Source organism: Giraffa tippelskirchi, chromosome 11, assembly GCF_054371585.1.
Source record: "Giraffa tippelskirchi isolate mGirTip1 chromosome 11, T2T-mGirTip1v1.2.pri, whole genome shotgun sequence".
NCBI classification, from domain to species: Eukaryota; Metazoa; Chordata; class Mammalia; order Artiodactyla; family Giraffidae; genus Giraffa; species Giraffa tippelskirchi.
Window position 1 is genome coordinate 18,973,485 of NC_137285.1, and position 26,983 is coordinate 19,000,467.

The 26,983-nt window shown below is 51.0% G+C and overlaps 1 protein-coding gene, 1 non-coding gene and 1 pseudogene across 5 annotated transcripts in view; all 3 read left to right on the forward strand.

Annotated features, from left to right (window-relative positions):
• The window catches only part of BCL7A (BAF chromatin remodeling complex subunit BCL7A), a 40,643-nt gene extending 14,192 nt beyond the window's left edge, over positions 1-26,451 (forward strand). For 2 of the 4 annotated variants that reach the window (XM_081540125.1, XM_081540124.1), the window contains 5 exons: positions 3,422-3,503; positions 7,652-7,748; positions 13,112-13,279; positions 19,890-20,011; positions 23,432-26,451. In XM_081540125.1, the coding sequence (XP_081396251.1) occupies positions 3,422-3,503; positions 7,652-7,748; positions 13,112-13,279; positions 19,890-20,011; positions 23,432-23,503 (541 nt within the window). In that variant the 3' untranslated portion in view covers positions 23,504-26,451. Of the gene's footprint in view, positions 1-3,421; positions 3,504-7,651; positions 7,749-13,111; positions 13,280-19,889; positions 20,075-23,431 lie in introns of all 4 variants that reach the window. The other 2 variants (XM_081540123.1, XM_081540122.1) reach the window with 2 other exon arrangements.
• Positions 9,716-9,788, forward strand: TRNAG-CCC (transfer RNA glycine (anticodon CCC)). The gene has a single exon. It is a non-coding gene; the product is annotated as a tRNA-Gly (tRNA).
• Positions 11,363-11,543, forward strand: LOC145527976 (U2 spliceosomal RNA; annotated as a pseudogene).
• Positions 26,452-26,983: the final 532 nt, after the last annotated feature.

The following is a 26,983-nucleotide window of genomic DNA, read 5'->3' on the forward strand; positions in this document are numbered from 1 at the left end:
TTTCTAATGCCTGGAGTGAGTTGGGAACTGGGGCCAAGGGAGGCACCAGAACCCGCCCGTGTTCAGCTCAGAACCTGCGGGGCCCGTAACCTCCCTGGAAAATACCTGCGACTTGCCATGTTCGTCTTGGCTCATGTGTGGCCTGTGAAGCCCAGATCTGGCACCCTTTATTCCCTGAGAGGTGTCCTGTGTATTGCAAGTCAGTTAATTTTTTTTCTGTTTTAAACACAATCAAGCCTTGGATCTGCTAACCTACTGGGGCCTGGGCAGAGGAAGCCAGCTTGTGAGGAGTGAGTGCCTGTGGCCCTTTGGGCGGGATTGGAGCAGTTTGTGCCTCTTTGTCCAGCTTCTGTCGCTGATGAGCTCTGTGGAGTCATTTCTTGGTTTTTTCATGGGAGACAGCCCACATCCAACCCCGGTTCTGCCTTTGCACTAGCTGTATGACCATGAACTAGTGGTATAACTTCTCTGGGCCTCCCGTTTCCTCATCTGTAAAGCAGGATGACAGTAGTCCCCTTCTCATAGGCCTATGTAGATAAAGCATTTGGCATGAAGTAAGCCCTCAGCACACAATGCCTATTGTGATGGCTACTTTGTCACCGAGGTTGTTTCTTGGAATGTCTCTGTCCCTTCCAGGCACCTTCTGATTATTCAGAATGGAGATGGGGAAAGACTGGGGTTGTGGGTCATCCATCCTGCCTCCAGGAGGTGGGGGACAGGTGGGTGGTGACTTAGGTACCTGCCTTTATTTAATTCTCTCAAGGCTAAGAGGGGCAGGGATGGGGACAGGGGGAGCTACTCCAAAAAGCAACGTGGCAGGGAGTCATTCTCACACTGGTGAGAATGGCTTCACCTCCTCCACCTCAGTTTCTTTATCAAATGGTAAAGGTGACTGTTTACTGTCACCAGAGATTATGGGAAAATTAGAGCAAGTGTATATAGTGCTTATCACACAGAAGGCACTAGAAACAGTCACAGTAGAATTGTTGTTGCTGTTGTTGTTCATTTGCCCAGTTGTGTCCAACTCTTTGCGACCTCACGGACTGCAGCACGCCAGGCCTCCCCATCCCTCACCATCTCCCGAAGTTTGCCCAAGTTCATGTCCATTGCATCGGTGATGCCATCCAACCATCTCATCCTTTGACGCCCTCTTCTCCCTCTGCTCTCAATCTTTCCTAGCATCAGGGCCGTTTCCAGTGACTCGGCTGTTTGCATCAGATGACCAAACCAAAATACTGGAGCTTCAGCTTCAGAATCAGTCCTTCCAATGAGTATTCAGAGTTGATCTCCCTTAAGATTGACTGGTTTGATCTCCTTGCAGTCCGAGGGACTTTCAGAAGTCTTTTGCATAGTAGAATGCTGCTGCTGCTGCTAAGTCGCTTCAGTCATGCCCGACTCTGTGTGACCCCATAGATGGCAGCCTCCCAGGCTCCCCTGTCCCTGAGATTCTCCAGGCAAGAACACTGGAGTGGGTTGCCATTTCCTTCTCCAATGCATGAAAGTGAAAAGTGAAAGTGAAGTTGCTCAGTCATGTCTGACTCTTCGCGACCCCATGGACTGCAGCCTACCAGGCTCCTCCATCCATGGGAGTTTCCAGGCAAGAGTACTGGAGTGGGTTGCCATTGCCTTCTCCGGCATAGTAGAATAAATGTTGATAAAATCCAGGCCCTAGGGACTTCCCAGGCAGTCCACTGGTTAGGACTCAGTGCTTCCACTACAGGGGGTTAGGATTCGATTCCTGGTCGGGGAACTAAAAAAAAAGCCAGGCCTTAGCTTCTTCCAGCAGGGGACTTTGGGAACCATACAGGCACAGTTTGGGGCATGGAAGTGTCTGTGGTTTTGGTTAGCTGGGCCCCTAGAAGCCCCAGTGGTGGGTTGGTGCCAGCTGGTGGGAATGTGTCCCTTGAGCTCGTGAGGGCTACTTTCTCATAGAGGGGAGGACCCAAGGCCAAGGTCTTGGTGGGGAGACTGGACAAGGTGTCCGCAGCCACCCGTTAAGTCTCGGCTCTGGTGCAACCCCTGTTGCTAAAATTGCTGAGGTCTCCTGGCTGCCATGCCACCTGCAGCAGGTGTGTGTCTGGCCCCGACATCATCTCATGGGGCCCTTGAATCAGCTGATTTCCTTAGCGTGACCTCCCACATCTCTGAGATGCCAGAGTCTGGTGCTGGAATGTGGACTCCAAAGCCCCAGTCACCTGGGTGGAGTCCCAGCCTTTCTTCTGGGGGAGCTTTCCCTGAGCCTGTTTCCTCCGGCATGTGGTCCTGATTGTCACCCCTAGTGCTCGGGGCAGGAAGCTACAGGAACGGACTTGTAGGCCGCGAGAGGTCAGGACCGAATTTGGGAGGCTGGGGTGATAACTAGAGGAGGAAGATGATGCTTGGAGCAGAGAGGTGGGAGGAGATTGTGGTCATTATCATCATTACCTTTGGTGAAAACCAGCCACCCGCTTTCCTTCCCACGGCTTATGGTTTATTTCTCGCTGTCAACCTGCCTTTGACAGCTGTGCCCCAGGTGTTTAGGATGCAGCTGAGGGTGGGTCGGGGGCAGCAGTGCAGACATTAGAAGCTGAGACCCTGAACTCAAGCCCATCTCTGAGTGTAGGGTCTTGGAACGATCTCCCACCGGGCTGCTGCCCTCCGCCCGGGCTGTGCTTCCTGTTGCCGCCCCTGAGTATCAATGTCTGGGGGCCGAGGCCATTGGGCATCCAGGTTTGCCCCTGTGCTCTGTTCCCCTTGGCTGATCTAACTGGAGCTCGCCCGGAAGAGCCCGGGGTGGTTACTCACGCTGTCTGCTCCTGGCTTCCTTCCCAAGACCTCAGAGGACTTGCCAAGAGGGCGGGGCGAGCCCCTGGATGCCCTTGGTGAAGACCCTCCCACCCCTACCCTACCTCCACTGGAGGAAATGCCCTGTTGGTCTGACGCTGTCTCTGCTGCCCAGAGGGGCTCAGGTGGCCCAGTTCGCTGGTTCCATAGGGTATGGGTGAAAGCTGGAGGAGCCTGGGGCCTGATTCCCTTCATCCAGAGGAATCATTGCAGTGGCAATGACCTTCCCCCACTCCCATCTTACCAAGCACTTCTACCCAAATACAAAAAAGCTGCCCACATGCTTTGTCTCCTGTAATCCTTGTGGCCACCTGGAGAGGTTGACAACCCCATGTGGTCCAAAAGATGGGGAAACTGAGTCTCTGGCTGGTGAACTGACTTACCCTGGGCAGGGGGAGGTGTAGGGAGGGGGGAATCCCAGCCAGTGCTGGGATTCGAACCTGTGTCTGTGTGATCCAGAGATGTTCTCTCAGCCCCACCTGGGGCAGTCGCTGTGTCACAGCTGCTCCAAGGGCGTGTGGCCCATGCCCCCCACCAGCATAAGCAGGGGTCCACCCCAGAAGCCCCCTGGTAACGGGTTCTTCCTCATCCTCTGCAGGGAGAAGAAGTGGGTGACTGTAGGCGACACATCCCTGCGAATCTACAAGTGGGTCCCCGTGACGGAGCCAAAGGTTGACGATGTGAGTATGGGGGCTAGTCGCCTGGAGTGGGGCTGCCCATCCACGCTCCCCTTGCACCATGGCGATAGGGGGCTGGCTGTCAGCTGCCACCCTCCATGTGGGGACCCGGGGGCAGAGCACTTGGAAAGCAGAAGGACCCATCTTGGGGCTGGAGAGGCTGCTGGGTCTACCCCTCCCCAATAGTCCACCCCTCCTCATTGTCCAGCCCGAGTTTGGCCCTCAGAGAGGTGGGGAGTGTCCCCTGCAAGTCACCTCTTCCGACTAAGAGCCCCACGATTTGCCAGTGGGGACACACTTTAGCGCCAAGGTGTCCCCTCTCTTAGACTGAGCACCATGGTTTTGGGATGGGCATGGTGGTACCTGCAGACAGGCAGGCCCTCTCCCGTCATCGTAGGGCCATTCCTGGCCCCTGACCATCTGTCAGACATTACTTTGTGGAGTTGAGCTCTGTATCTACTCTGCACAAGGGAAGACACGGAGCTCAGAGAGGCAAAGCCATTTCCCCAGAGTCACACAGCAATTGTCAGATCTGTCTGACTCCAAAGCGCATACTCTGTACTTTTGGAGAGCTTTCTGGGGGTTGGAGCTGCTGGTGAAGCGTGACCCAGAGAAGGGTGCAGAGAAGGCTGGGCCGTTGTTAAGGGGAGGGTTCCAGGCGGAGCGGTAACTATGACCACTAGGGGGAGCCATGGTGTCGGTGCCTAATCTTCAATTCAGTCCAATTGCTCAGTCATGTCCGACTCTTGGCCACCCCATGTACTGCAGCACGCCAGGCTTCCCTGTCCATCACCAACTCCTGAAGCCTACTCAAATTCATGTCCATCGCGTCAGTGATGCCATCCAACCATCTCATCCTCTGTCATCCCCTTCTCTCGCCTTCAGTCTTTCCCAGCATCAAGGTCTTTTCCAGTGAGTTGGTTCTTCATATCAGGTGGCCAAAGTATTACAGTTTCAGCTTCAGCACCAGTCCTTCCAATGAATATTCAGGACTGATCTCCTTTAGGATAGACTGGTTGGATCTCCTTGCAGTCCAAGGGACTCTCAAGAGTCTTCTCCAACACCACAGTTCAAAAGCATCAATTCTTTGGTGCTCAGCTTTCTTTATAGTCCAACTCTCCCATCCATAAATGACCACTGGAAAAACCATAGCTCTGACTAGACAGACCTTTGTTGGCAAAGTAATGTCTCTGCTTTTTAATATGCTGTCCTAATCTTAGAGAGGGATTGATGGCTGGCAGCTGCCCCACATCACAGATAGTTTTGCATCTCTGTGGCTCCCAGGCCACTTACCCTCAAAGACCCCCAGGTCAGCTACTCTCATTTCTAGTCAAAATCCAGAATGGTTCCACCAACAAGCCTCCCTGTGGGTTGTTCCTTCTGCCTGAAGTGCTGTCCCTCCTCATGCAAGGGTGGCTCACACTGACCTATGTGCTTCCAGTCATGACAGTGGGCATGATTAGTAGGTTACTAGGGGCCTTATGGACAGGCAGGGAGTTCCTTGGCGGTCTAGTGGTTAGGACTCAGTGCTTCCACTACCGAGGACACAGGTTCAATCCTTTGGTCGGGAAACTAAGATTCCACATGCCACATGGCTTGGCCAAAAAAAAAAAACCAGGCAGGGCAAAGCCTCCCTCCACCATTTCCAGTGACCTGCCCCACGAGTCTGGGGTCTCCAGGCAGGGCTGAAGCGCCGTTCTTGACCCTTTGATCACGTGTTAGCCCCTAGGTGAGTCGACGCTGGGCTGAGATGGTGGTGGCATCTTATCCCCTCTGGTACTGGCCTGGCTCATGGAGCCAGCAGGGCTGCTTTACCCCAGAGGCACCAACACAGACCATCACGGCCTTCGGTGAGGGCCATTCTGGAGGGAGAGCAGAGTGCGGCCAGCCTCCTGGAAGGCAGCTTCTGGCTCCTGCCCATGTCTGCGCCTTGCACATCATTAGGTGTTGTATAAACGCCGGTTGCATTTGAGAAGATGTGGTCCCTGCTCTCAAGGAATTTATAATCTCGTTGGGGGAAGATAATTATAGAATAGCATGAAACAGACATCAGGGAAGCGCCAAATGGATTGTGATCAAGGAGAAAATGTAATCGATGGGGTGTCAGGAAGGACAGGGCAGCCCAGGGCTGGACAGAGACCTCTAGCTGTGGAGTTGGACAGGCTAGCCTCAATTAACCTGTGATGCCAGACAGGTGACCCCACCTTGCTGGGTCTTAGTCCCCTCTTTTGTGCACTGGAGCATTACTATTTGGCTCCTGGGGTTTTCTGCAATAGAGCAAAGGCAGTATATCATATGGGAAGAACTTAGCTCAGCGTGGCTGTGCAGACTGCGCTTAGATGCTAATTCGCTGTCATCTCTGAGCCGAGATGTACAGTATTCCTGCTCACTCCCTCTCGGGCTATGGGTCCCACGCCTGGCTGAGCACTTGATCCCCTGGGAGTCTCGACAAAATGCAGGTTCCCAGGTGCCACCTTGGACAGCTGAATCTGCATCTCTGATGGTGGTGGCCAGGAGTCTGCATTGGAAAAGGACAGCTTTTCATGTTTTTAAATGCCCATTAATGGCATGGTTACATCATTTTTTTTCTTCAGAATTTTCTTGAAAATTTTCTTCTCTTAAATAGGTAAAACATGTTATAAAATTCAAATGTTACTTATAAACGCTTTAAAAAAAAAAACTAAGACAATTCACCTGCATAAAATTCACTCTTTTAAATTGTGCCAGCCAGTGTTGATATGTTCACAGTGCTGCAACCATCATCACCATAAATCCAGAATGTTTTCATTACCCCATAAAGAAAACTCATACTCTCCTGAAGATCCTGGAGTCTACTTTCTGTCTCTGTAGGTTTGCGTATTCTTCAAATGTCACTTTATTTTTTTTATAGCCTTACCTTTTTAAAAAAATATTTTTTATTTATTTGGCTATACTGAGTCTTAGTTATAGCATGCAGGATCTAATTCCTTGACCAGGGATCGAACCCTGGCCCCCCGACTTCGGAGCTCAGAATCCCAGCCACTGGACCACTAGGGAAGTCCCCAGTGTTACCTTTTTATAAATCTGCATCCCATCCCCATGAGTACCTCTGACCCCACCCACCTCTCTTCCTTGCAGACCACCAGTGTTCGTTTATCCTTCCAGAGAGCGTGTGCGCACACACACACACACACACACACACACGTTCCTTTATGCTCTTCCTTTACCGCCAATGGTAGCATCCTTTTCACATGTTCTGCGTGTTTTGTACATCTCGGGGATACTGAAATATTTTAATATGTGGATATTTCTGTGGATCTTTCTGCGTTTGTACAGGAAGGGCTGTCCTGGCATCTGTAATTGCTGTATCCCATTGCATTGAATGAATGTACTGTACTTTTTTTAACAAGTCTTTGTCCAGTGGATGCAGTTAGGTTGTTTCCAACACAATCCCATTCCACCCATAAAAAATGAAATCATATGGAACTTCACTGGTGGTCCAGTGGTCAAGACTCCGTGCTCCCAATGCAGGGGGCCCAGGTTCAATCCCTGGTCAGGGAACTAGATGCCACATGCTACAATTAAAGATCCCGCATGCCATAATTAAGACCTAATGCAGCCAAATAAATAAGTTAAAAAAAAAAAATGGAACCACATACAGAGACCTCCCCTTCACCCTTGCTTCCTCCCTAGGCTTTCCCTCCTCACCTGGTCTCCAGAGTTGGGTCAGAAGTCAGCTGACTGTCTTTAAGGAAGGCAGTGTCTGGGGCCTGAAGATAGTAGAAATGCATGAGCTGGCTTTTCCATCCCTCACCTGGCATCTCCATACCAGCTTCAGGCTGAGTAACCACGGCTTTTTCACCAGGGGAAAATTCCCACCAGCCAGGGTGTTGCAGGCCTGCGGGGTAGCCCCTACAAGCAAGGTGGCGTTACCCCCAGCGTCGCCAGCCCAGCCACAGAAACTTCCCCTCCACAGGGTTCCTTGATCCCAAAGCAGGGGGACCCCCTCATGGAACATGTTCAAAGGCAGGCCAGTGGAGCCCTCCAGAGTCTCGGGGGCTTGAAGATGAGTCCTTGGAATAAAATACTCATCCCATTCCCCAGGGTCTCACTCATGCGTGCACACATGCACAATTCAGTGACTCGGTTTCTACATCACTTTTCTCCTCCAGAAAAACAAGAACAAGAAGAAGGGCAAAGATGAGAAGTGTGGCTCAGAGGTGACCACCCCGGAGAACAGCTCCTCCCCAGGAATGATGGACATGCATGGTGAGCTTCCCGCGGCCGCTGGCTGGGCCAGTCTCCTGCCCGGAGCGCTCGGCTGTGTTTTTGTTTTACCAGCAGGTTTGTTCACATTCCAGGCCAGGGGTAGGAGGGCTGGGCAGGCTAGGCAGAACCGGGAGGCCTCTATGCCAAAGAAGAGGCTCATCACAGGAGAAGAAGCTTCTTTTCGCAGAGCAACGAGCCAAGAATCATAAAATGAGCTGGAGTGGGACTTCCCTGGTGGTCCAGGGACACCATGCTCCCAGTGTAGGGGGCCCAGGTTCAATCCTTGGTCAGGGAACTCAATCCCACGTGCCACAACTAAGACCTGGTGCAACTAAATAAGTAAATATTTTAAAAAACTGAGCCAGAAATATTAAATAAGACCTCCTTCTCACCCAGTGACACAAACCTCACAGGAGATGTTCTGTGAGTCCCATGTGCCCAGGAAGTTTTTTGGAGTAACTATCTTTTTTCCTCTTGGGCCTGACATATCATATAAATGACTTGTTTCCCATTTCCTATTTTGCTTGGGCTACTGGGAAGCTCTAACTGGATTTCAGACTTCACGTGAATCATTCTGGGACCCTGGAACCTGCCCTTCTACACTGACAGCCTAATTTCCTTTGCTGTCATATTTCAAAAGTTGTAACCAGTGTCCCGTTGATCAGCTCCAGGCTGGAGACATGCTTTAGCCCAGCGGTCCCCAATGTTTTTGGCACCAGGGACTCGTTTTGTGGAAGACAGTTTTTCCATGGACCAGGGGGGGATTCAAGCAATGGGGAGTGGTTGTAAATACAGAATGAAGTTTTGCTTATTCATCTGCCACTCATCCCCTGCTCTGCGGCCACAGATGGGTATCAGTTCATGGCTGGGGGTTGGGGACCCATGCTTTAACCAGTCTGCAATTGTTTTGGTACTGCTGGTAATTTTTTTTTTTCTTTTAACCTTTTTATCTGAGAGGAAAGGCACAAATCATAAGTGTATGGCTCCATGAAATGTTCACAAACTACACACCCCTTTGTAACTGGCCCAAATCAAGACAGAAGGTTGGGACTTCCCTGGTGGCCCAGTGGCTAAGACTTTGTGCTCCCAGTGCAAGGGACTCAGGTTCGATCCCTGGTCAGGGAAGTAAATCCCACATGCTATAACTAAAGATCGAAGGAGATCTGAGTGCCACAACAAAAACCGAGCATAGCCAAATAAATAAAAATGAATTAAAAAAAAAAAAATAGAAGGTTCCCGGCAATCCACAGGGTGTCCCCTCCTGGCCGTCCCCACCCCACCAAGGAGAACCACCACCTGACCTCTAACTGCAGAGATTTGAACCAGAAGTGGCCAAAAAATTGAGTTTCTGATATTTATAAACTAACTATCAGAGATCTGCTTTTCTCCCATCCTCTGAGGAATCGAATCTGCCAGTCCTTGGACGTGTGCATCCTTGAGGCCAGAGCCCATTGGAGCAGAAGCAGCCGTACCTGCGGGGAGAGCCGGCCCCACACGGCCCACCAGGCTCATCTCCTGTTTTGTCCCCTACTGGTCTCAGAGCTCCCAACGTTTGCCATTCTCCATCTCCATCCCAGTTCCTGTGTCTTTTGGCCTTCTGACCACCCGAGTTTTCTTTTTGCACAACACAGTGGTATTAGATAAATCAACAAATAAATCAAAAGGGAATATTGGCTGGATCTATTTCCTAACCCGCCGGGCCCAGGGCTGTCTTAACTTTGGGGGAAGGGAGGCCGGCAGACTTCCCCATTTGCACAAACTGACTAGTCTGGAAAACAGTCACAAGCTCTGAGGGCAAGGATTCTTGCTAGTTGCCAAACTGGCTTCAGAAAAGTACAGGGGGGTGTTTGCTGATGGTTAACGTGTCAAGAAAGTGACACACACACACACACACCACCCGTACCTCAGCTGGCCATAAAGTCATAATCAAGATGCATTTCATTTTCAAAAACAGCTTTTTGGGGACTTCCCTGGTGGTCGAGTGGCTAAGACTCTGCACTCCCAAAGCAGGAGGCCCAGGTTCAATCCCTGGTCAGGGAACTAGATCTCATATGCCACAAGTAAGACCCGGCACAGCCAAATAAATATGAAAAACCCAAGAAATAGGTATTTGAGTTGGGGCATACCCTGTCTCCCTGGGGCTGGTCAGCATCCCCACTCTCTGGGTACCAAGGAGAGCCCTGGCCTGGCTTGGTTTCAGTTTATTCATAGAATTGCAGGTGAGAACCTTTAGAGCAGAGAGCAAGATCCCACCTGGATTCTAATGTGATGCTCCTAGGATCGCCCCTAGATGAACGTGAACTAGTTATTGAACGTGTAGCCTTGGATTTGTCTGTTTTTAACCTGTCACACAGGGATGGTAATACCTACTTCACAAGGTCGTTATGAGTATTAAATAAGATAGTCCCTTAAAGGCCTGAGCGTGTCAGTAGCTAACATTTAAGTCATCACAGTGTGCCAAGCAAGCATCTTGCTAAGCCCATTTGAGGCATCACCTCATTCAGTCCTGGTAGTGAGCCTCTTTTGTACAGAAACCAAGACTCAAGAAGGTGAAGTAACTTGCCTAGAGTTAGGAAGTTCATCAGTGTCAGTGCTGGCATCTGAGGTCCTTTGGAGAATTCAAATTTATGTCCACTAGCCCAGACTCAGACTTAACACCCCAGAAAAATCCAGAATGCTGAGCAACCCAGGTCCCTGACTCAGAAACCATGCTCACTTTCCATTTTAGTACCTGTGTAGCCAAGAAAGACCCAAATCTGACCACAGGTCGTGGAAGCCTGAAAGCTCAGAGAAAGTTGTGGGCCTGGTTAGAATTATCTGGAATGCTCCAGGCAGGTGGATGGGCCCGGGAGGAAGTGAGGGGACAGAGCTTCTGCATCCAGCTGTTTATAAGTCTCCAGGAGCCACCTGGGGTCAGCCCAAGCATCAGGGCCGTGCTGTTACCAGGGTATCAGGCTAGGTTCAGGGCAGCTGACTTGTTAAACATTAGTGCTTACTGTCCTTAATCAGCATGACCCCATGCAAGCACCCACAGGTTGTGCCTTTGCCTTCCGTGCTTCTCACACACACTCCTGTATATCTTGGCGTAGAGAGGAGCTTTAGATTTTTCCTGAAAGGTAAACCAGGGGGAGTTTACATCTTTTTTTTTTAAGTCCCAGAATTCACAAGAGGATGCTTTTGTGTAATGAGTGCCCCAGAGTATACTTAAAATAAGGTGCAATTTACCAAGTTAGGGCTGTGGGGCTGCTTGGTGCCGCCTCGCCAGGTGTAAGCAGAGGAGAGGCTCGGGGTCAGGGGCTGGGCAGACCAGCATGAGCGAGGGCTCTGCTGCTGAGACTCAGGTTCCCCACCCGGGAGGTTTCTGAGATTAAACAAGGTGACTGTAGATCCCTGGCCTGGTGCCCAGCACGTAGTCGATGCCCTGGACGTGTTGATGTGCTTGCTTCTCCTTCTCTCTCCTCTCCCTCTCTCTCTCTGGGTCTCTGTTTCTCTCTCATTTTTACAAAAATGGCTTTGGTCCCAGGTGCACAGCATGGCCCAGAAAAGCAGGGTAAAGCTGTAGTATTATTTTTGAAATGATCACATGGGTATCTGTATGTTAAAATGACTCTCTGATCGCTTCTCGGCCTGTTGGCTAAAACGAAGCGTGGTATCTGTTCTTATCAGTTTAATATCTCTATCCGAGGACAGTATAGTACATGGATCTTTGGAGGAAGGCACTGGGCTAGCATCTTGCTCTGTCCGCTCCACACATCAACCTGGTATTGCAGTACCTCCAGGAATGGTGCTCCCCCTTGGGGAATAACTCAGTATGAAAAGACAGATTGTGGGGAATTCCTTAGCAGACCAGTCACTAGGACGCTGCGCTTTCACTGCCCAGGGCCCAAGTTCAATCCCTGGTCAGGGAACTAAGATCCCACAAGCCATGTGGTGCAGCAAAATAAAGAAAGAAAAGAAAAGAAAATGATTCTTTGTGCCCAAGAAAGGGGTCCAGGGCAAGCAAGTATGTGCCCCCAGGACCCCCAGCTCCACCCCTAGTACCCTTTTTGCCCAATGAACTTTCTTCCCTTTTTCCTTTTTAGTATGAAAAAAATGTCATAATAGAGAACAGTAGAGAGAATAGTTTGATGAAATCCGTATGCCTACCCACCTAGATTTTCATAATATGATGCCACATTTGCCTCACCTATTTGTTAAATGTGTTTTTTTTAATTGAAATACAATTTACAAGTTCAAAATTGCACAGCTCTTGAGTATAAAATTCAGGGAATTGTGACAATTGCATGCAACCCGTGCTAGATTTTAAAGTACATTTCCCCCACACCATGATACTTAAGTCTGTACCTAAACACTTCAGCATGTGTCAGTGATAAATGACATTTCTATCTACCCACTGTACCATTATCACTCCTAACAAAATTAATTCCTTACTTTGAAACTCCAGACTGTATTCAATTCCCCAGTTGTCCCCAAATGTCTCTCGGAGCTGGTGCATTCAAAACAGGACCCAGATAAATCCCACATGTCATGTTTAGTTGTTAGGTCTCTTAAATTTCTTTAATCTGTAATACGACAATGATCTTCCCTGTTTCTCTTTTTAAAAAAATATTGATTGATTGACTTGACTGTATCAGTCTTAGTTACAGCATTCAGGATCTTTCAATACAGCAGAGGGGCTTAGTTGCTCTGAGGCATGTGGGGTCTTCTCCAACCAGGGATTGAACCCAATCCCCTACATTGCAAGACAAATTCTTAACCACTGGACCACCAGGGAAGTACCCTCTTTCTTCTTTTTTTTTTTTAAATGGCATTAACTTGTTGGTGAACCTGGGACCGTTGTCCTGTAAAATATCCACTTTCTGTTATGAACTTGTTTCTCTCTCTCTCTCTGTCTCTCCCTTTAATTTTGTATCAAGTGCAATTGGTCCAGAGCTGGATCAGATGCCATGAAACAGTTTGGTGATGCTGCCTCGTGGGACCACGCTCCAGCCTCTGCATTGCTTCAGAGCCAGGCCCACGAGATACCTGGTTTCTTCACCCAGAATGAGACTCTCATGACCCCCAGAGATTTTCAGTGTGCTGGGCCACCATCTATGTGTGGCTGGCTGCCTCTAACACAGGAGTCCCTTCAGGGAGCTGGGGTTGCAGGGGGAAGGTCAGGCGAGCCTCCAGCCTGTGCAGGACACTTGGGGCCAGCCTGTGGTGGGCAGCTTAGAGGCCTTGGGAGGAAGCAGCGTTATCTATCCAGGCAGCGCATCCTGAGGGGTTGTGGGCAGCGAGGCCTGGGGGACTGAGCTCCCCCACCTCTCTTTTCTCAGCAGCTGCAGCATTTCACGCTGTGATTCTGTTCCCTCCCCATGCAGATGATAACAGCAACCAGAGCTCCATTGCAGATGCCTCCCCCATCAAACAGGAGAACAGCAGCAACTCCAGCCCTGCTCCGGAGCCCAACTCGGCCACGCCCGGCGATGGCACTGACGCCAAGGTGGATGAGGCCCAGGCCGATGGGAAGGAACTCCCTGGGGCTGAAGGTATGTGCCCTCGAGGGTGGGGCTCAGAGAGACCTCTCTATAGGCAGCTTTCAGCCAGGCAGTTGGAAGGGTCTTTAATGAGGTCCTGCCAAGTGCTGGCCCCCAGAAGGTAACGGTAGAGAAAGGTAATGCCTAGAGCTCATATTCTTGTTGTTTAGAAGCTGTCGCGTCCGACCCTTATCAACCCCATGGGCTGTAGCCCGCCAGGCTCCTCTGTCCATGTGATTTCCCAGTCAAGAATACTGGAGTGGGTTACCATTTCCTTCTCCAAGGGATCTTCCCAATCCAGGGATTGAACCTGCATTGGCAGGCAGATTCTTTACCACTGAGCCACCAGGGAAGCCCTATATATATGCATATGTTTGTTTATTTTGAGATTTCTGGGTTCTCTATGTTTATTTCTTTATTTTGGGGGCCATGCTACATGGCATGTGGGAACTTAGTTCCCCGACCAGGAATCAAACCCACAGCCCCTGCGTTGGAAACGTGGAGTCTTAATCACTGGACCACCAGGCAAGTCCCTAGGTTCTCTTTAAATGAAGCATTTCCAATATACAGAAAAATTGAAAGAATAGTGTAATACTTTCCTGTATACCCACCAGTTGAATTCATCAGTTGTTGATATGTAATGTTTGGGGTCTTCTATTTTTTTGTTGGAGGCTGTTGTTGTTTGAGGTTTTTTTTGTTTTGTTTTTGCTTTGCCTAAAAATATGTTTTTCTGGGGCCATTTGATGTTAAGTTGTAGACTTTATGACATCTTATCTCTAAAGACTTCACTGTGCATCTTTTAAAAATAAGGACATTCCCTTACATAATCACAGTGACCATTATTGCACCTCAGAAAATGAACAGTAGTTCCTGATTGTCTAATACTGAGGTGTGTTTGGAGCATGTTGATGGATGGTGCATGGGCCATGAGAGAGGGGACTTGAGAGTGACTTCCGGTGCCTGGAAGATGATGCCTTGCCATCATCTGTGATGGGAGAGAGGTGGAGGGGCAGGGCCAGTGGGTCTGGGGTGCCTACAGATGCCCGAGCACACAGTCCAGGGTTGCAGGAAGAGGCCTGGGGTGATGTGCTCTTGCCCGGTGGGGCAAGGCTGTTGGCTTCTTGGTGCTCGGGGAGGGCGTGCGTCTCCCGGGGAGAAGGCCGTCCTGTGCTGGAGAGCTCCTTCACATCCCGTTCCAGTCTCTTCCACACACTTCACTCGTTAGCCCCGTGAGAGGCTCTCTGCCCATCCCGGGTGACAGGCAGCGCCCAGTCCCACTCCAGACTCCCAAGAGCTCATGGGCAAGACAGGCACTGAAGCTGAGAATTACAGTCTACAGAGGTCGCAGACAGACTAGATCCAGCATGTGGTGTGCGGGTGTGGCCCCAGAGCCCAGTGCTGTGTTTATTTTTAATTGGAACTTGATGGCAAAATTTAAAAATTGAGCAATCTCACTTAAAATAAGATCGATCTCCAGCTTCTCTTGAAAAGGGGGAAGATCTGGCAAGACAGGGCCTGCATTTCCATAGACTTGCAACCAGCTAGAGCAGAGGTGTTGCTGCCTCTCCAGGGAGGGCCCAGAGGGCCTACATACCCTGCCAGTTACCACACTCCCTGCCACTCCCTATCGTCTCCCCACCAGCAAGGCCAAAGGCAGTTGTGTTTTACCCTGTGATCAGTGCTGTTTTTCTTGTTATTGATTTAAAAAGAAAGTTAATATGTTTCTTGAACCTTTTTTTCTATTAAGAGTGGAGAGCCTGGGGGGAAGAGAATATTCCTTTAGATTTTCTGTGCAAAGGTTATCTGAGTCTGAATTAAATAGCCTGCCTGACTTAATTCCTGGCACTGCCTAGAGCATAAGGAGTCTTGAGTTTGTGGTCAGATGCAATAAGGAAATGGAGCCTGGGGGCCTCTGGGAAGCCTTCTTGGAGGAGGTGCTATCTGACTTGGGCTTAAAGGATGAGCAGAGATAGGAGGGAACCAAGCAATCCAGGTAGAAGGGACCACAGGGCAGTACCTGGGGAGGTCAGGGGAATGTGCCCATGTGCCAGGAGGATCTGAATTAGGATGCAGATTAAGGTGCCCTAACAGACCATCACTGCTGGGTCTATTGTGTGGCCTTCTAGAGGTAGTCTGTACCTAGAAGCATCTATGTGAGATGATAACCTCCTGTTTTAGAACACTCTCACTTAACAGTCACCATGGAGATAGTTCCACGTTAAGACATACGGATCTTTCTTATTCCCTTTACCAGCTTATCATTCAGAGCCGTGACTGTACCATAATGTATTTAAATAGTCCCCGTGTTGGTGGGCCATTTGAGTTGTTTCTTTTTCCTGCACTGATGGTGCTAAAAGGCGTCTTGTACTCACATCTCTTTGCATCTTTGCTCAAATGTGAATGAGCCTGGAGGATACGGCCCTGGAGGGGGGCTATGGAGACAAAGGGCAGTGGACATTTACAGTGTCTGTAGTGGCCTCGCCCTTTTCTACCCATCCCATGGGCAGAATGGCTTCCCCCAGAGCAGGGCGCTTCAGCCTGGGCTGTGTAGGTTTGTGGGGCCAGGTGATTCTTTGCTGTGGGGATGTCCTGTGCATGGTGGAGTACTGAGAAACATCCCTATCGCTAGATGCCAGTAGCATCCACCCCCATTTTAGTGACACCAAAAATGTTTCCAGGTGGGGCAGATGTCCCCTGGGGGAAGGGGGAAAAACACCACCACCCTTTGAGAACCCCATCCCAGCGACTTTGGCGCAGCCTTCTCCCGTGTATAGCACGTGGGCATCCCCTCTCCTCCCCACGGGGCCCCTGCCCAGGCCTGGGGGGAGCTGCTGGGACGGGGCCATGAACGCAGGACGGGCTGGTCACATCTGGGCCGACCCGTGTTGGCCGTGTGGCCTCTGGCCGGCAGCGTGACCTCCTGTGCACCTTCCTGTTTCCTCGAGACAAATAAAAGCTGCCTGTCAGGTCAGGTCACTGCGAAAGGAGGTGGAGTTCGCGGGGTGGGGCGGGGCAGAGGGAGGGCGGGGCGATGAGGGGCGGGGCCGGTGTGGCCATATCCCGGCTTTCTGGCCGGACCTCCGTTTCCCGTGTTTGGGGTCTGCATCTCCTTTGCCCTGAAGGGTCGGTTAAAGCTCGGTTGCAGGAATTCTGTCTGGGGTCCGCGCTTTCACGGCTGCCGTGTTTGGACTCAGTCACTCCTACCTGCCGCCACAGGTCCATGGGGACCACACCAGCGTCCCTACCCCGCCAGGCCAGGCCTCTGGGCCGGCACAGTTGCCCAGCTTTGCCCAGGGGAGACACCCCGGAAGGCCAGGCCCGCCTGCACACTGTAAGGGGCCTTCCCCAGGTGGGGGTCTGCTTCCTGCAGGACAGGGCAGGTTGGTTGCCAGCTGTTGACCTTGCTTTGAACTTGTTTACTGCTAAGTGAGTTCAGGGAATGACATAATGTCCAAAGTCCCTGGACTAAATTTAGGCCCTTGGAAAATAATTTCCCCTGGGTGAGTTCCAGTGCCTTGGGCTGAGAGAACCAAGCCACAGCAGCGGGGCCTGCCTGGAACGCTCGACCAGCTCCAAGGCCAGTTTCCGTTGTACTCTTGGGCCAGGCAAGGGGTCAGTGTGACTCTGTGGACCCACTCTGGGGGTGACCCGCCACCTTCATGATTTCTAAGCCTGCATCCGGGCCCCCACCTCCCTCTGCTCTCTGCAAAGCCCACCATGAAGGGCAGAAAGGGCTCTGTCAGGACTTCCCTTGGTCCAGAGGCTAAGACTCTGTGCGCCCAGTGCAGGGGGCTGGGGTTCGATCTCTGCTCAGAGGACTAGATCCCACATGCCACAGCTAAGACCTACACCAGCCAAAAAAAAATAAGTGCTTTTTTTTAAAAAAAAAGGAGAGGTCTGTAGTCAAGAGAGAAGGAGGACAATAGCAACTGCAAACATTTGTTAAAGCAAACTTATAATATGAACTAGAATATAAGGTTAATATGTATTTTTTTTCTCTTATTTAAATTGAGATGAAATTCCCATAGCATGCAAGGCACCATTTTTAAGTGAGCAATTCAGTACCATTTAGCACATTCATAATGTTGTGCAGTCACCACCTCTGTCTAGTTCCAAACTGTTCTCATCACTAACAGGAAGCCCTGTACCCTTCAGCTGTCATTTCCCATTCCTCTACCCCTGGCCTCCACCATCTGTGTTTTCTGTCTCTATGGATTTGTCTTTCCTGGTCCTTTCATAGAAATGGAGTCATGTAACCTATGTCTTTTGTTGACTGACATCTTTCACTCAGCATCATGGTTTCGAGGTTCATCCACATAGTAGCCTGTGTCAGTGCTTCATTCCTTTTCATGGCTGAATAATACTCCGTTGTGTGGATGGACCACATTGTGTTTATCTGTGTATCTATTAGTGGACATTTGGGCCGTTTCCATCTTTGGACTATTGTGAGTGATGCTCCTGTGAATATTTGTTTGCAAACATCAGTTTTAAGGCTTGTTTTCAGTTCTTGTAGGGCTACACCTAGAAGTAGAATCACTGGGTCATATAAGAATTCTGTGTTTTTGAGGAACTGCTGTTAACATGGTTTTTAAAGGTAAAACTAGAAATACCAAAGAAATGTCAGGTTTATGGGGATTTTGGTTCCCTGCCCTCGATGATCCCTCATTTACTCCTACATGGGATTATTTTGCCGCTTGGGTCCTTTTTCCATCTTTCCATTTAATCTTCACAGCAACTCAACAGGACAGCTGTTGTCAACCTCAACTTGATGGAGGGTGGGGGGGCTCTGAGCCCAGCTTCATAGGAACAAGCAGCTGAGGCAGCATTAGAAACCAGGTCTGGGATTTCCCTATTGGTCCGGTGGCTAAGACTCCACACTCCCAATGCTGGGCGCCCTGGTTTCGATCCCTGGTCAGGGAACTAGACCCCCCATGCCACAACTAAAGATGCTGTGCACTGCAACTATGACCTGGTGCAGCCAAATAATATATATAAATATTAAATAATTAAAAAAAAAGTCTGTTTCTAGACCCTGTGTCAGCACCCCCCATCCCGCCCAGACAACACCTTGTAAGCAGAGCCCAGGGGTCCTGGTGTGTTGGACCCCCTGACCCTCCTGATGGCGTCAGGAGAACCCAGCTCAGACCATGGCGGGGTGTCGGGTCTCTTGGTACTGCCCTGAGCATTCAGGGCTGCTGGTTTGTGGGGTGCAGCTGGTTTGGGGGAGCAGAGTTAACGGCACCTTCACTGGGAAGGATGTACTAGGGCGCAGCCTCTGTGGAAGGAGGGCTGCAGCTCCTTCCTGCCGCCCTGCTCCCCAGCCTTCTGTGCCCTGCCGGCCTCAAGCTCTGGAATACTGCCTGCTTCTCCCCGCCCGTTCCTCTTATTTGCTTGCTTGCTTTAAAATTTAAGCCTGGGGACTTTCCTGGTGGTTCAGTGGTTAAGACTCTGCATTTCCAATGCAAGGGGTGCAGGTTCAATCCCTGATCTTAGCCCAGCTAAGATCCCGTGGGCTGCACAACATGGCCAAAAAGAAAGAGAGAGAAAACTTAGACCTGGGAAATTTTTTCCCTTTGTTGTGCTTCTGTCTCAGAAACCCCAGACCGTAAAACATTCTTGAATATTTTAGTGTGTTTCTTTTTTTTTTTTTTTTTAACAAATCAGGGTGACATATGTTGTTGGTATCTTGAATGCAAGCAGAGCAGGGCCCTGGGCGGGATGCGGCTGCTCCTTCCATGCGCTCTGTGCCCAAAATAAGCTTCAGGTGCAGTGGCTGCTCCCTCTTTCCAAAGCCGCACCACCTCACGCAGCCTGCTAAGACCTGCACCTTCCTTCTGCTAACGGAACATGGTGGGGGGAGCAGGGAGACCAATGCATGAGACAGAGCCCAAATGACCAGCAAAACAGGGGCTCATTAAATGTAAGTGATGGCCTGATAGAAGGCTGTGCAGCCATCTTGTAGGCTCTCATATTTACAGAATTTTTAAGGACGTGCAGAATTCTTCCCAGATATTGTGAGATCCCTATTTGGGGAGAATGCAGAACTAGAAGTGCATGTAGGGAGAAACATCTGGAAAAATAGGGCTAGATTCCCTACAATGTTAGTGGTGTGGCAGCCGTGGGTGACATGAGGTAGTTGATGATTTTTACCCCCCTGTATTTTTTGGTTCTTGCAATGGTAATTAGAAAAATATCCATATTACTAAGAGAAATGTTTACAAAGGGGCAGTTCCCTCTGTGAATTCCCCCGCACTCCCTAATGGAGGGAGGGAGGAGCCTGCAGCCATGATGGTTGGAACATGCTGTGTCCACTAGAGGGCGCCAGATGCACACAGCATAAAGCCTGTAGCATCCTTTACATGGCTTCTCCTGGCACTTGGCAGGTAATAGGTGTGCAAGGGAAAGGGTCAGAGTCCCTAGTGTCAGAGTGTGGCCTGGCTGCTTAAAATGACATCCTTAAAAAATAAGCAAGAGGCTCCCCAAGCCCCCCAGCTCCTTGCAGTCCTGACAGACCGCCTGGCCTCCCAACTTACCCAGTTCCAGGTATTTTTAGTAAGTGGTTCATCTGGCTCCATATCGCCCGTGTCTGAAAACAGCTTCTGTCGTCTTTCTTTTCCCTCAGATGCTTCCGACGAGCAGAATTTACAGTCTTCAATGGAAAACTCAATGAACAGTTCAGAACAAGTTGAACGGCAGCCGTCTGGAGATGCAGGCCTGGCTGCAGAGACATCCACAATCTCTCAGGTACCTCGATCGAGGTCTCAGAGGGGCAGCCAGCTCGGCCAGGAGCCTGCTGGGGTGTCGGGGGTACGTTGAAAGGTGTCTTCTTGTTTTTGTTTTCTTGTTTGCTCTCTTGGATGATTGGAACTGTCTGGTATTCATTGAGCAGGATCCATGAGCGTCCTGTAGTCGGTCTGGTGACTGGGTCCACGGTAGAGGAAACACACAGGTTCCCTGGGGTCAGTCCTTTATCCCAGCCTTAGCTTCATCACTTTGTTTATTCGGGTCCACAAAAGCACTGCCCAGTCTCAGTGACCCAAAGTCAGCTTCCCTTAGAGCTGGGAAGATAGGTCTTCAGACTCCTAAGCGCTAGACGAACCATCCTTTGGAATTTTGCACCTGACCACGCTTCCCCCTACTTGGACCCCTTTCCAGGTTATCACTGTTTGCCAGAATCTAGTTTGAATCAAACAGTGCGGATGTAGGTGGCCTTGCAGACAGGAGCAGATGTCCCTGGTTCAAATCCCAGATCCTCCATTTGACACACACACGAGCCTCAGTATCTGTCACTGCCACAGTGAGATCACAGGACTATCTTGGGGCCAGGGCGCGGATGAGAGGAGAGAATGTGGGTAGCTCTTAACACAGAGCTGGACCCAGGAGAGGCCCCAGCGTTGCCTCGGCTTCCGTCGTGATTTTTTACTGTCCGTCCTCTGTGCTCATCAAAGAGGTCTGGGGACTCGGGTTTCAAAATTGCAGCTAATAAGACTGTTTCCACTTGAGTATGTTCATATCTGGGGAGAAACCAAAAACAAGTAGCAGCAGAGAAAGGGGAACAGCTTGATCTGGACTCTGGGGAGCCTTTAACCAGGCCTTCCTCAAGGGGAAGAGACTCTCAGACCCTCACATCCCGGCACTCTTGGGTCCGCAACCCCCTGTCAGCCTACCTAACACTCCTCCAGAGGCCCTAAGACAGGACAGTGTTGATGAAAGACCTGTTTGCAGTGGCAGAAAACTGGCCACAACCTGAGTGTCTCGAAAGGGTGTAATAAATCCAGAGTGGCAGATGCACAGCCTGGTATGCAGCTGTTAAAGTGTGTTGACCAGGTACAGCTAGAAATAAAGAAATGTTCTCACAACATGAGACGCAAGGCAGGGCCTCCAACGGAGCATGAGCCCATTTGATTACAATACAAATCCAACCCTCAGGTAGAATTGGTAAAAGCCAGGATGGCAGCCGGCGTTTCCTGGCCTCTTGAACTCAGAGGAGGAAAGATCAGCCCGAAATGCTGATCCACACCCCGGGGGTATCTGGTGCTCCCTGCTGGCATCTGGAAAGTCCAGGGGTCTTCCGTTCTGACACGCCCCCACCTCCACTCCCATGTCCAGGGACCCAGACCTGAAATGGGGACCCTTCCACTGTTTTCACGCTCACATAGACATGCCGCTTGTCTCCAGAGCCGCTCGGTTTGTGAGCAAGACAGAGGGTGCATTGCCCTGAAGTAGAGAGCTTGACATTGATGTTTAGCCTTGCCTATTTAAAAAAGAAAAAAGGTTCCCCATCCCCTTTTTCAGCCACTCCCTCCTACTCCCTCTCTTTCACGGAACAGTCGTCCTCTCTCAAGAGCCTGCTGCCAAGCTCGTTCACTGTCCCCCCACCCCATGCAGATGCTCTGTGGACACTTGGCCTGAATGGTATCCCCCTTCCTCATAAGGCACAGCGACTCACTTGGTCCTGTTACATTGAGACCGAGCTTTTATCACTTTCACGAGGAAAAGGCAGGGGAAAGACAGGGGCAGTTCTTCCTGCCTTCCTGCCATATCACCTCTCAGGAAACTCACACACCTCGTCCATCAAGGCCCGGGGGTCTCTGTTTAGCACCTGTTGGGCCTCCACTGTGTACTGGGCAGTAAGTTGGGTTCTAGGGAGACAGTGTGAGACAACTGACATGGTCCCTGCCCTCATGGGGACAGGGAGGATGGGTTCAGGGAGGCAGAAACAGCCAGGAGACAGCAGGCACAAGTGGATTGCATTTCAAGCTGTAGGAGAATGGGAGCAGGGTGATGCAAAGAAGCCCTCCTAGATGGCGCAGGCAGGGAGGAGTGAGATGAGAGCAGGAGTTGGAAGGGTGAGAAATGAGGGCAGCGAGGGCAGGCTTTCTGAGCAGAGAGAAAAGGGTGCACAGGCCAGGAAACAGGAGCCAGCCTGAGGAACGGAGAGGGAGGCCAGGGAGGCTGGAGCCAGGCGGACAAGGAGGAAGGGAGGAAGAAGGGGAGGGAGAGAGGCCTTCTCGGCCTGATGAGGAGGTGGGACTCTGTTCCGAGGTCAGTGTTATGTTCTGTATGATCTCTGTTTTGAAACTGTCTCTTGAGCTCTGCTGAAGGCTGGGCGGGGCAGCCTGCTGCACCAGCTAGACAAGGGATGGAGCACTCAGGTGTGGACAGGGTGGCTGTCAAGGGCAGAAGTGGGCGGGCTGAGGGTCTCTGGAGATGGAGTTAGGCGTGGCAAGAAGGGAAGACTCCAGGCTGCCATCCAGCTGTATCCCAGGCAGATGGCAGGGCCACCACCAGCCATGGGAGCGCCGGTTAGGATGGGCGACGTTAGGAGCTGGACTCAGGGGATGGGTTAGTTTGGAGCTGGCTGGGATGATAGAGCGAGAAAGTCAAGGGAGAAGTAGGTGAGTGAGTGTCGAATCTTTTTTTTTTTTTGAGTCCTGGGACGTCTTGGAAATTTGGTGGCACTACAGACCCTTCCCCCAGAATAACCAATGTGTATGCCTTCCATAACGGAGAAGTCAATGGCACCCCACTCCAGTACTCTTGCCTGGAAAATCCCATGGATGGAGGAGCCTGGTAGGCTGCAGTCCATGGGGTCGCTAAGAGTCGGACACGACTGAGTGACTTCACTTTCACTTTTCACTTTCCTGCACTGGAGAAGGAAATGGCAACCCACTCCAGTGTTCTTGCCTGGAGAATCCCAGGGACGGCAGAGCCTGGTGGGCTGCCGTCTATGGGGTCGCACAGAGTCGGACACGACTGAAGTGACTTAGCAGCAGCAGCAGCATGCCTTCCATAAATGCTGGGTGTCTGCCCCAGGCCAGGCCCCTGTACTGAGCCCTGGTTGAGCCGTTGTCAACACGGCCAGGTTGGTCTAACCTTCAGTCCTGGAGAGTAAACTTAAAACTGCATATATAATTACCCTGCAGTTAGTGAGCAATTGGAAGACACAGGTGACTTGGTGGACATAGGAGTAGCTCAGGTGTGTGGCTCCCTGTGGGTCCGTGAATCCTTTCGAGTCCACGCCAGGGACACGGGGTCAGAACCTCAGATGCCCACCCTCGAGTCCTTCCTGGGCTGACTTGTTACCTCCCAGCTGACCCAAGTTGCTCTACCGGGGTGTCAACCTGCGTTTCTCTTTTCTTCCTCTCCCCTCCCAACCCCAAGGATCTAGAAGGAGTGCCACCCTCCAAAAAGATGAAACTGGAGGCTTCGCAACAAAACTCCGAGGAGATGTAGACGCCGAGTTCAGTCCTCTGATCCACGTCTCACGGGAGATCCATCAGCAGGCTTAATTGTTGAACAACCTCACCCGAGCAGATCCCTGTCGGGTGCAAAGGGAACTACTAACTTAACAAGTTTACCAAGTGCAAATCCAAGAAAACCTAGAACGGCGTAACTTCTCAGACACTGAAGAACTTTCTGCTGTGAAGCAAAACACTCAAATCTTGAAGTGACTGTCCTGGGGAAGGCGAGATCGACAGCTCAGGAGTGTCTGGACACTGTCTCTGAAGCCAAGATTACATTTGTGTTGCTGCTGTATTGTTTTTTTTTTTTTCCTCCCCACTCCTCTATTTAATGATATAAGCTATTTGAGGGTGGTACTGATCAGGAATTCGCTTTTTCATCGGGGCTTTTCACTGTTCAACCGATATTCCTTCCGCTTTCTTTTTTTGTGCCTTGTGCCCTTGAGGTGACCTCTGGCATGTTTTCCTGGTTGTTTTGCATCTCCCCTTACAAGTGCCCTCTTGGTTCAGTTCAGGCAGCCATTGCTCCGGTCCTCGACTCTTTCTCCTCCCTGCCCCAGGACTTCAGCTGGAATGGACCAGGCAGGGAGAAGGAGAGCTTGAGGCCGCAGAAGAGCAGGACCTCCCAGGCCATCTGATTTCTAGGTGCAGCTGGGAGGCTGCAGGATACACCCTGAGCCCTGGTTGGGGACAGTGCTAGCCTCCAGGGTCCGAGGAGTCTCAGATGTCTGGGCATTGTCCCCAGGGCTTGCTTGGGGCATCTGAACTGGTGTTTCCAAGCCCACAGCTGCCCAGAGGGACATACAGAGCCCTTGGATTGTTCTGGCACTTCCCCCCTCAGCCCCCACCCCCCATATGGCAACCTCCCACACCTCCGAAGACGGACTGGCTTCTGTGGCTGATGGCAGGATGGTCTCCTTAAGACGATAAAGGGCCGGAGGAGGCTGGGAGCAGATGGCAGGAATAGCTGGTGCTGAACTTTCTCTCACAGGACGTCGCTTGGATTTCAAATCCACAGTCACCTGCTGCCCTAGTCTACCTCCCCAGCTCCACCTGGCCCCACCCGTGGGGGAGGTGAGGTTGCAGTCGGCTGAAATCCAGAGTCTACTGGCTTTCTGCACACTGTTCTGACTCCTGGAGCCAACAGTTGGATTGTGTCTCTTTCCCAGGATGCACCGAGGGTCCCCACCGGGGAGCAGGCCTTAAGGGTTGGAACTTGAAGGCCAGAAATGAGGCCCTGAGAAACTGGAGAGCTTTGCACTCCTCCAGAAAGGGGGCCCTGGGGTCCCTCCCTCGCCTCCATCCCCTGCCTGCACTGGGACAGCTTCCTGTCACTAAAATGGAGAAGCACCTCTTTTCCCCACGCCCCCTACCTTGGATGAACTGCCTCACTGTTTGGTTCTGAGGCCTGGTTTGCTCTTAATTCCTATACGGACTCCTTAGACCCTTAACCCTTCTCCTGAGCTTTCTTTACTGCACTGGAGTTCCAACTCCCTTTGAGTTGTGTGAGGGGGGAGGGGGGTTCCGGGTTTTGTTGGTTGTTTTTTTTTTTTTCCTGTTTGTTCGTTCGTTTTTGTTTCTGTTTCGGCCAATTGGTGCATATATTCAAGTACCACCTTTCACGTGTGGATCTCTCTCCTGACCACCATGGGGAGTGTCTGCCAGACTCCATTTTCTAAGCGTTTCTGAGGGTGAGGCTCTTCTTTGTTTTTGAAGGGAGCCAATCTATTTCCTGCACTTCAAGAAGAATCAAAATGTTCCTGAATTTCAAATACCTCATGCAAACATGTCTCCTGAAGCAAGGGAAGGGAAACACACACACACACACACACACACACACAAACTTGGAAAATGGTCATGTTGAAGTTAGCGATGCCGAAAGGTTTCTGTCTTAAAAAATCCTTATCATTGCCCCTCAGGCAGTCAGTTCTGCGGAGAACTGTGTTCTGTGTTACCTCTCAGCGTATCTCAAGGCGGCTTTACCTCCAGATCCTGTAGAGTTAGAGTTAACTTCCTTTCTTTGCAGCAAAACTCCGTTTGGTGTTCATTCATGAAAGATGAATCTGGATATCTATTTCCTCCTCTTTTTTTTTTGGGAAACGAGGTGACAAGCAAGACAGCCGGAGACGAATCACAACACAGGCACCCGTGGAGACAGCAGGGTCCCCTCGACAGGCAAGGGGAGCGGACACGGCTGAGGGTGAACAAAGGAGGACGCCCAGGATACGAGGCTGTCGTTAGTTTTTCTCTGAAGTGCCTGAAGGTAGGAAACGGGCCAGGGGTCCGGACTGACTGGGCCCCGCCACGGCCACGCCAGGCAGAGCGGCCAGCGGCCCTGCGCCCCCATCCACGCTGGCCAGGAAGGCCTTCCACGCGGGATGACGAGACTGCAAAAACCCACATGTGCTTCCTTCCCCGATGCGGCCCGCTCCTCGGGGCCGCCCCCCTTCCCCACGCCATCCTGCGCCCCTCGCCCCCTCTCCCACCACGGAATCTAAGACCTTTCAGCCGGCCGAGCCAGTGGCGGGGGTCCTAAGCGAATGCCTTCTGCCAACACCAGGCCCCGCAGCCTAAAGGGCTCCCAGGGCAAACTTAACTCCCCGCAAAACTTGAAGTTGGGGATGCTGCGGTTACACATTCCACAAAGTGCTGGCACTTACACCCACAACCCGAAGGCGGAAGACTGACTCACAGGTGGTGACCTCCCATTACCAACGAAGTCATGGTTTGGAATGTTCCATTATCAGCCAAGGACCTGGTTAGAGATATAAAGACCTTTTTATTCACCGTTACCTAATATTTTTTTTTTCCTTACGATTTTTTTTTTGGTGTGTTGTACAGCAGTATAATTTTTCACTTATTTATTCCATCAGTAGATATGGTTTGTACAATGTACAATGGTTCCATTTCAGAAAATAAAAGAAAAACTCAAATCATGAACACCATGTGATTTTGGAGCGTTACGATAAAGAGTAAAATCCTGAGATTTTACTCACAGAGCGGGCTGCTCTGGTGTCTCCGGCGTGGCCCTGACTTTGTACACATCTTAAACCCCAGGACTGTGGCCTCCCACGTGCTGTGGGCGGGTGTTGTCGACCACCTTGTTGGGAGGCTGAGTTGGTAGCCGATTAGAACCCTGGTATAAATTACAGCCAGGCCATCTGCCCCCCATCTTGCGTCCTGGTGGTGTCCCTGGTTTCAGGAGGCTCTGGCCCATGGCAGGGACTCAGGAGTCGGTTCTTTGGTGACTTGCAACTCTGTCTTGACTTGCCTTAACAGCTAATGACTCGAGGTCAGGCTGGATCCAGAACCGCCCCAGGGCCTTTTCCCCCACAACTCAGGCTTTTTCTCGCTCTCCAGCTTGGACTCCCTCCCCCAGTGGACTTTTTCCTTTCTTCTCTGTCCACTCTCTCTCCTCTCGCACCTGAAACCTGGCCCTGGGTGAACCACCAGCTAGGGGCAGAAGGGGTGG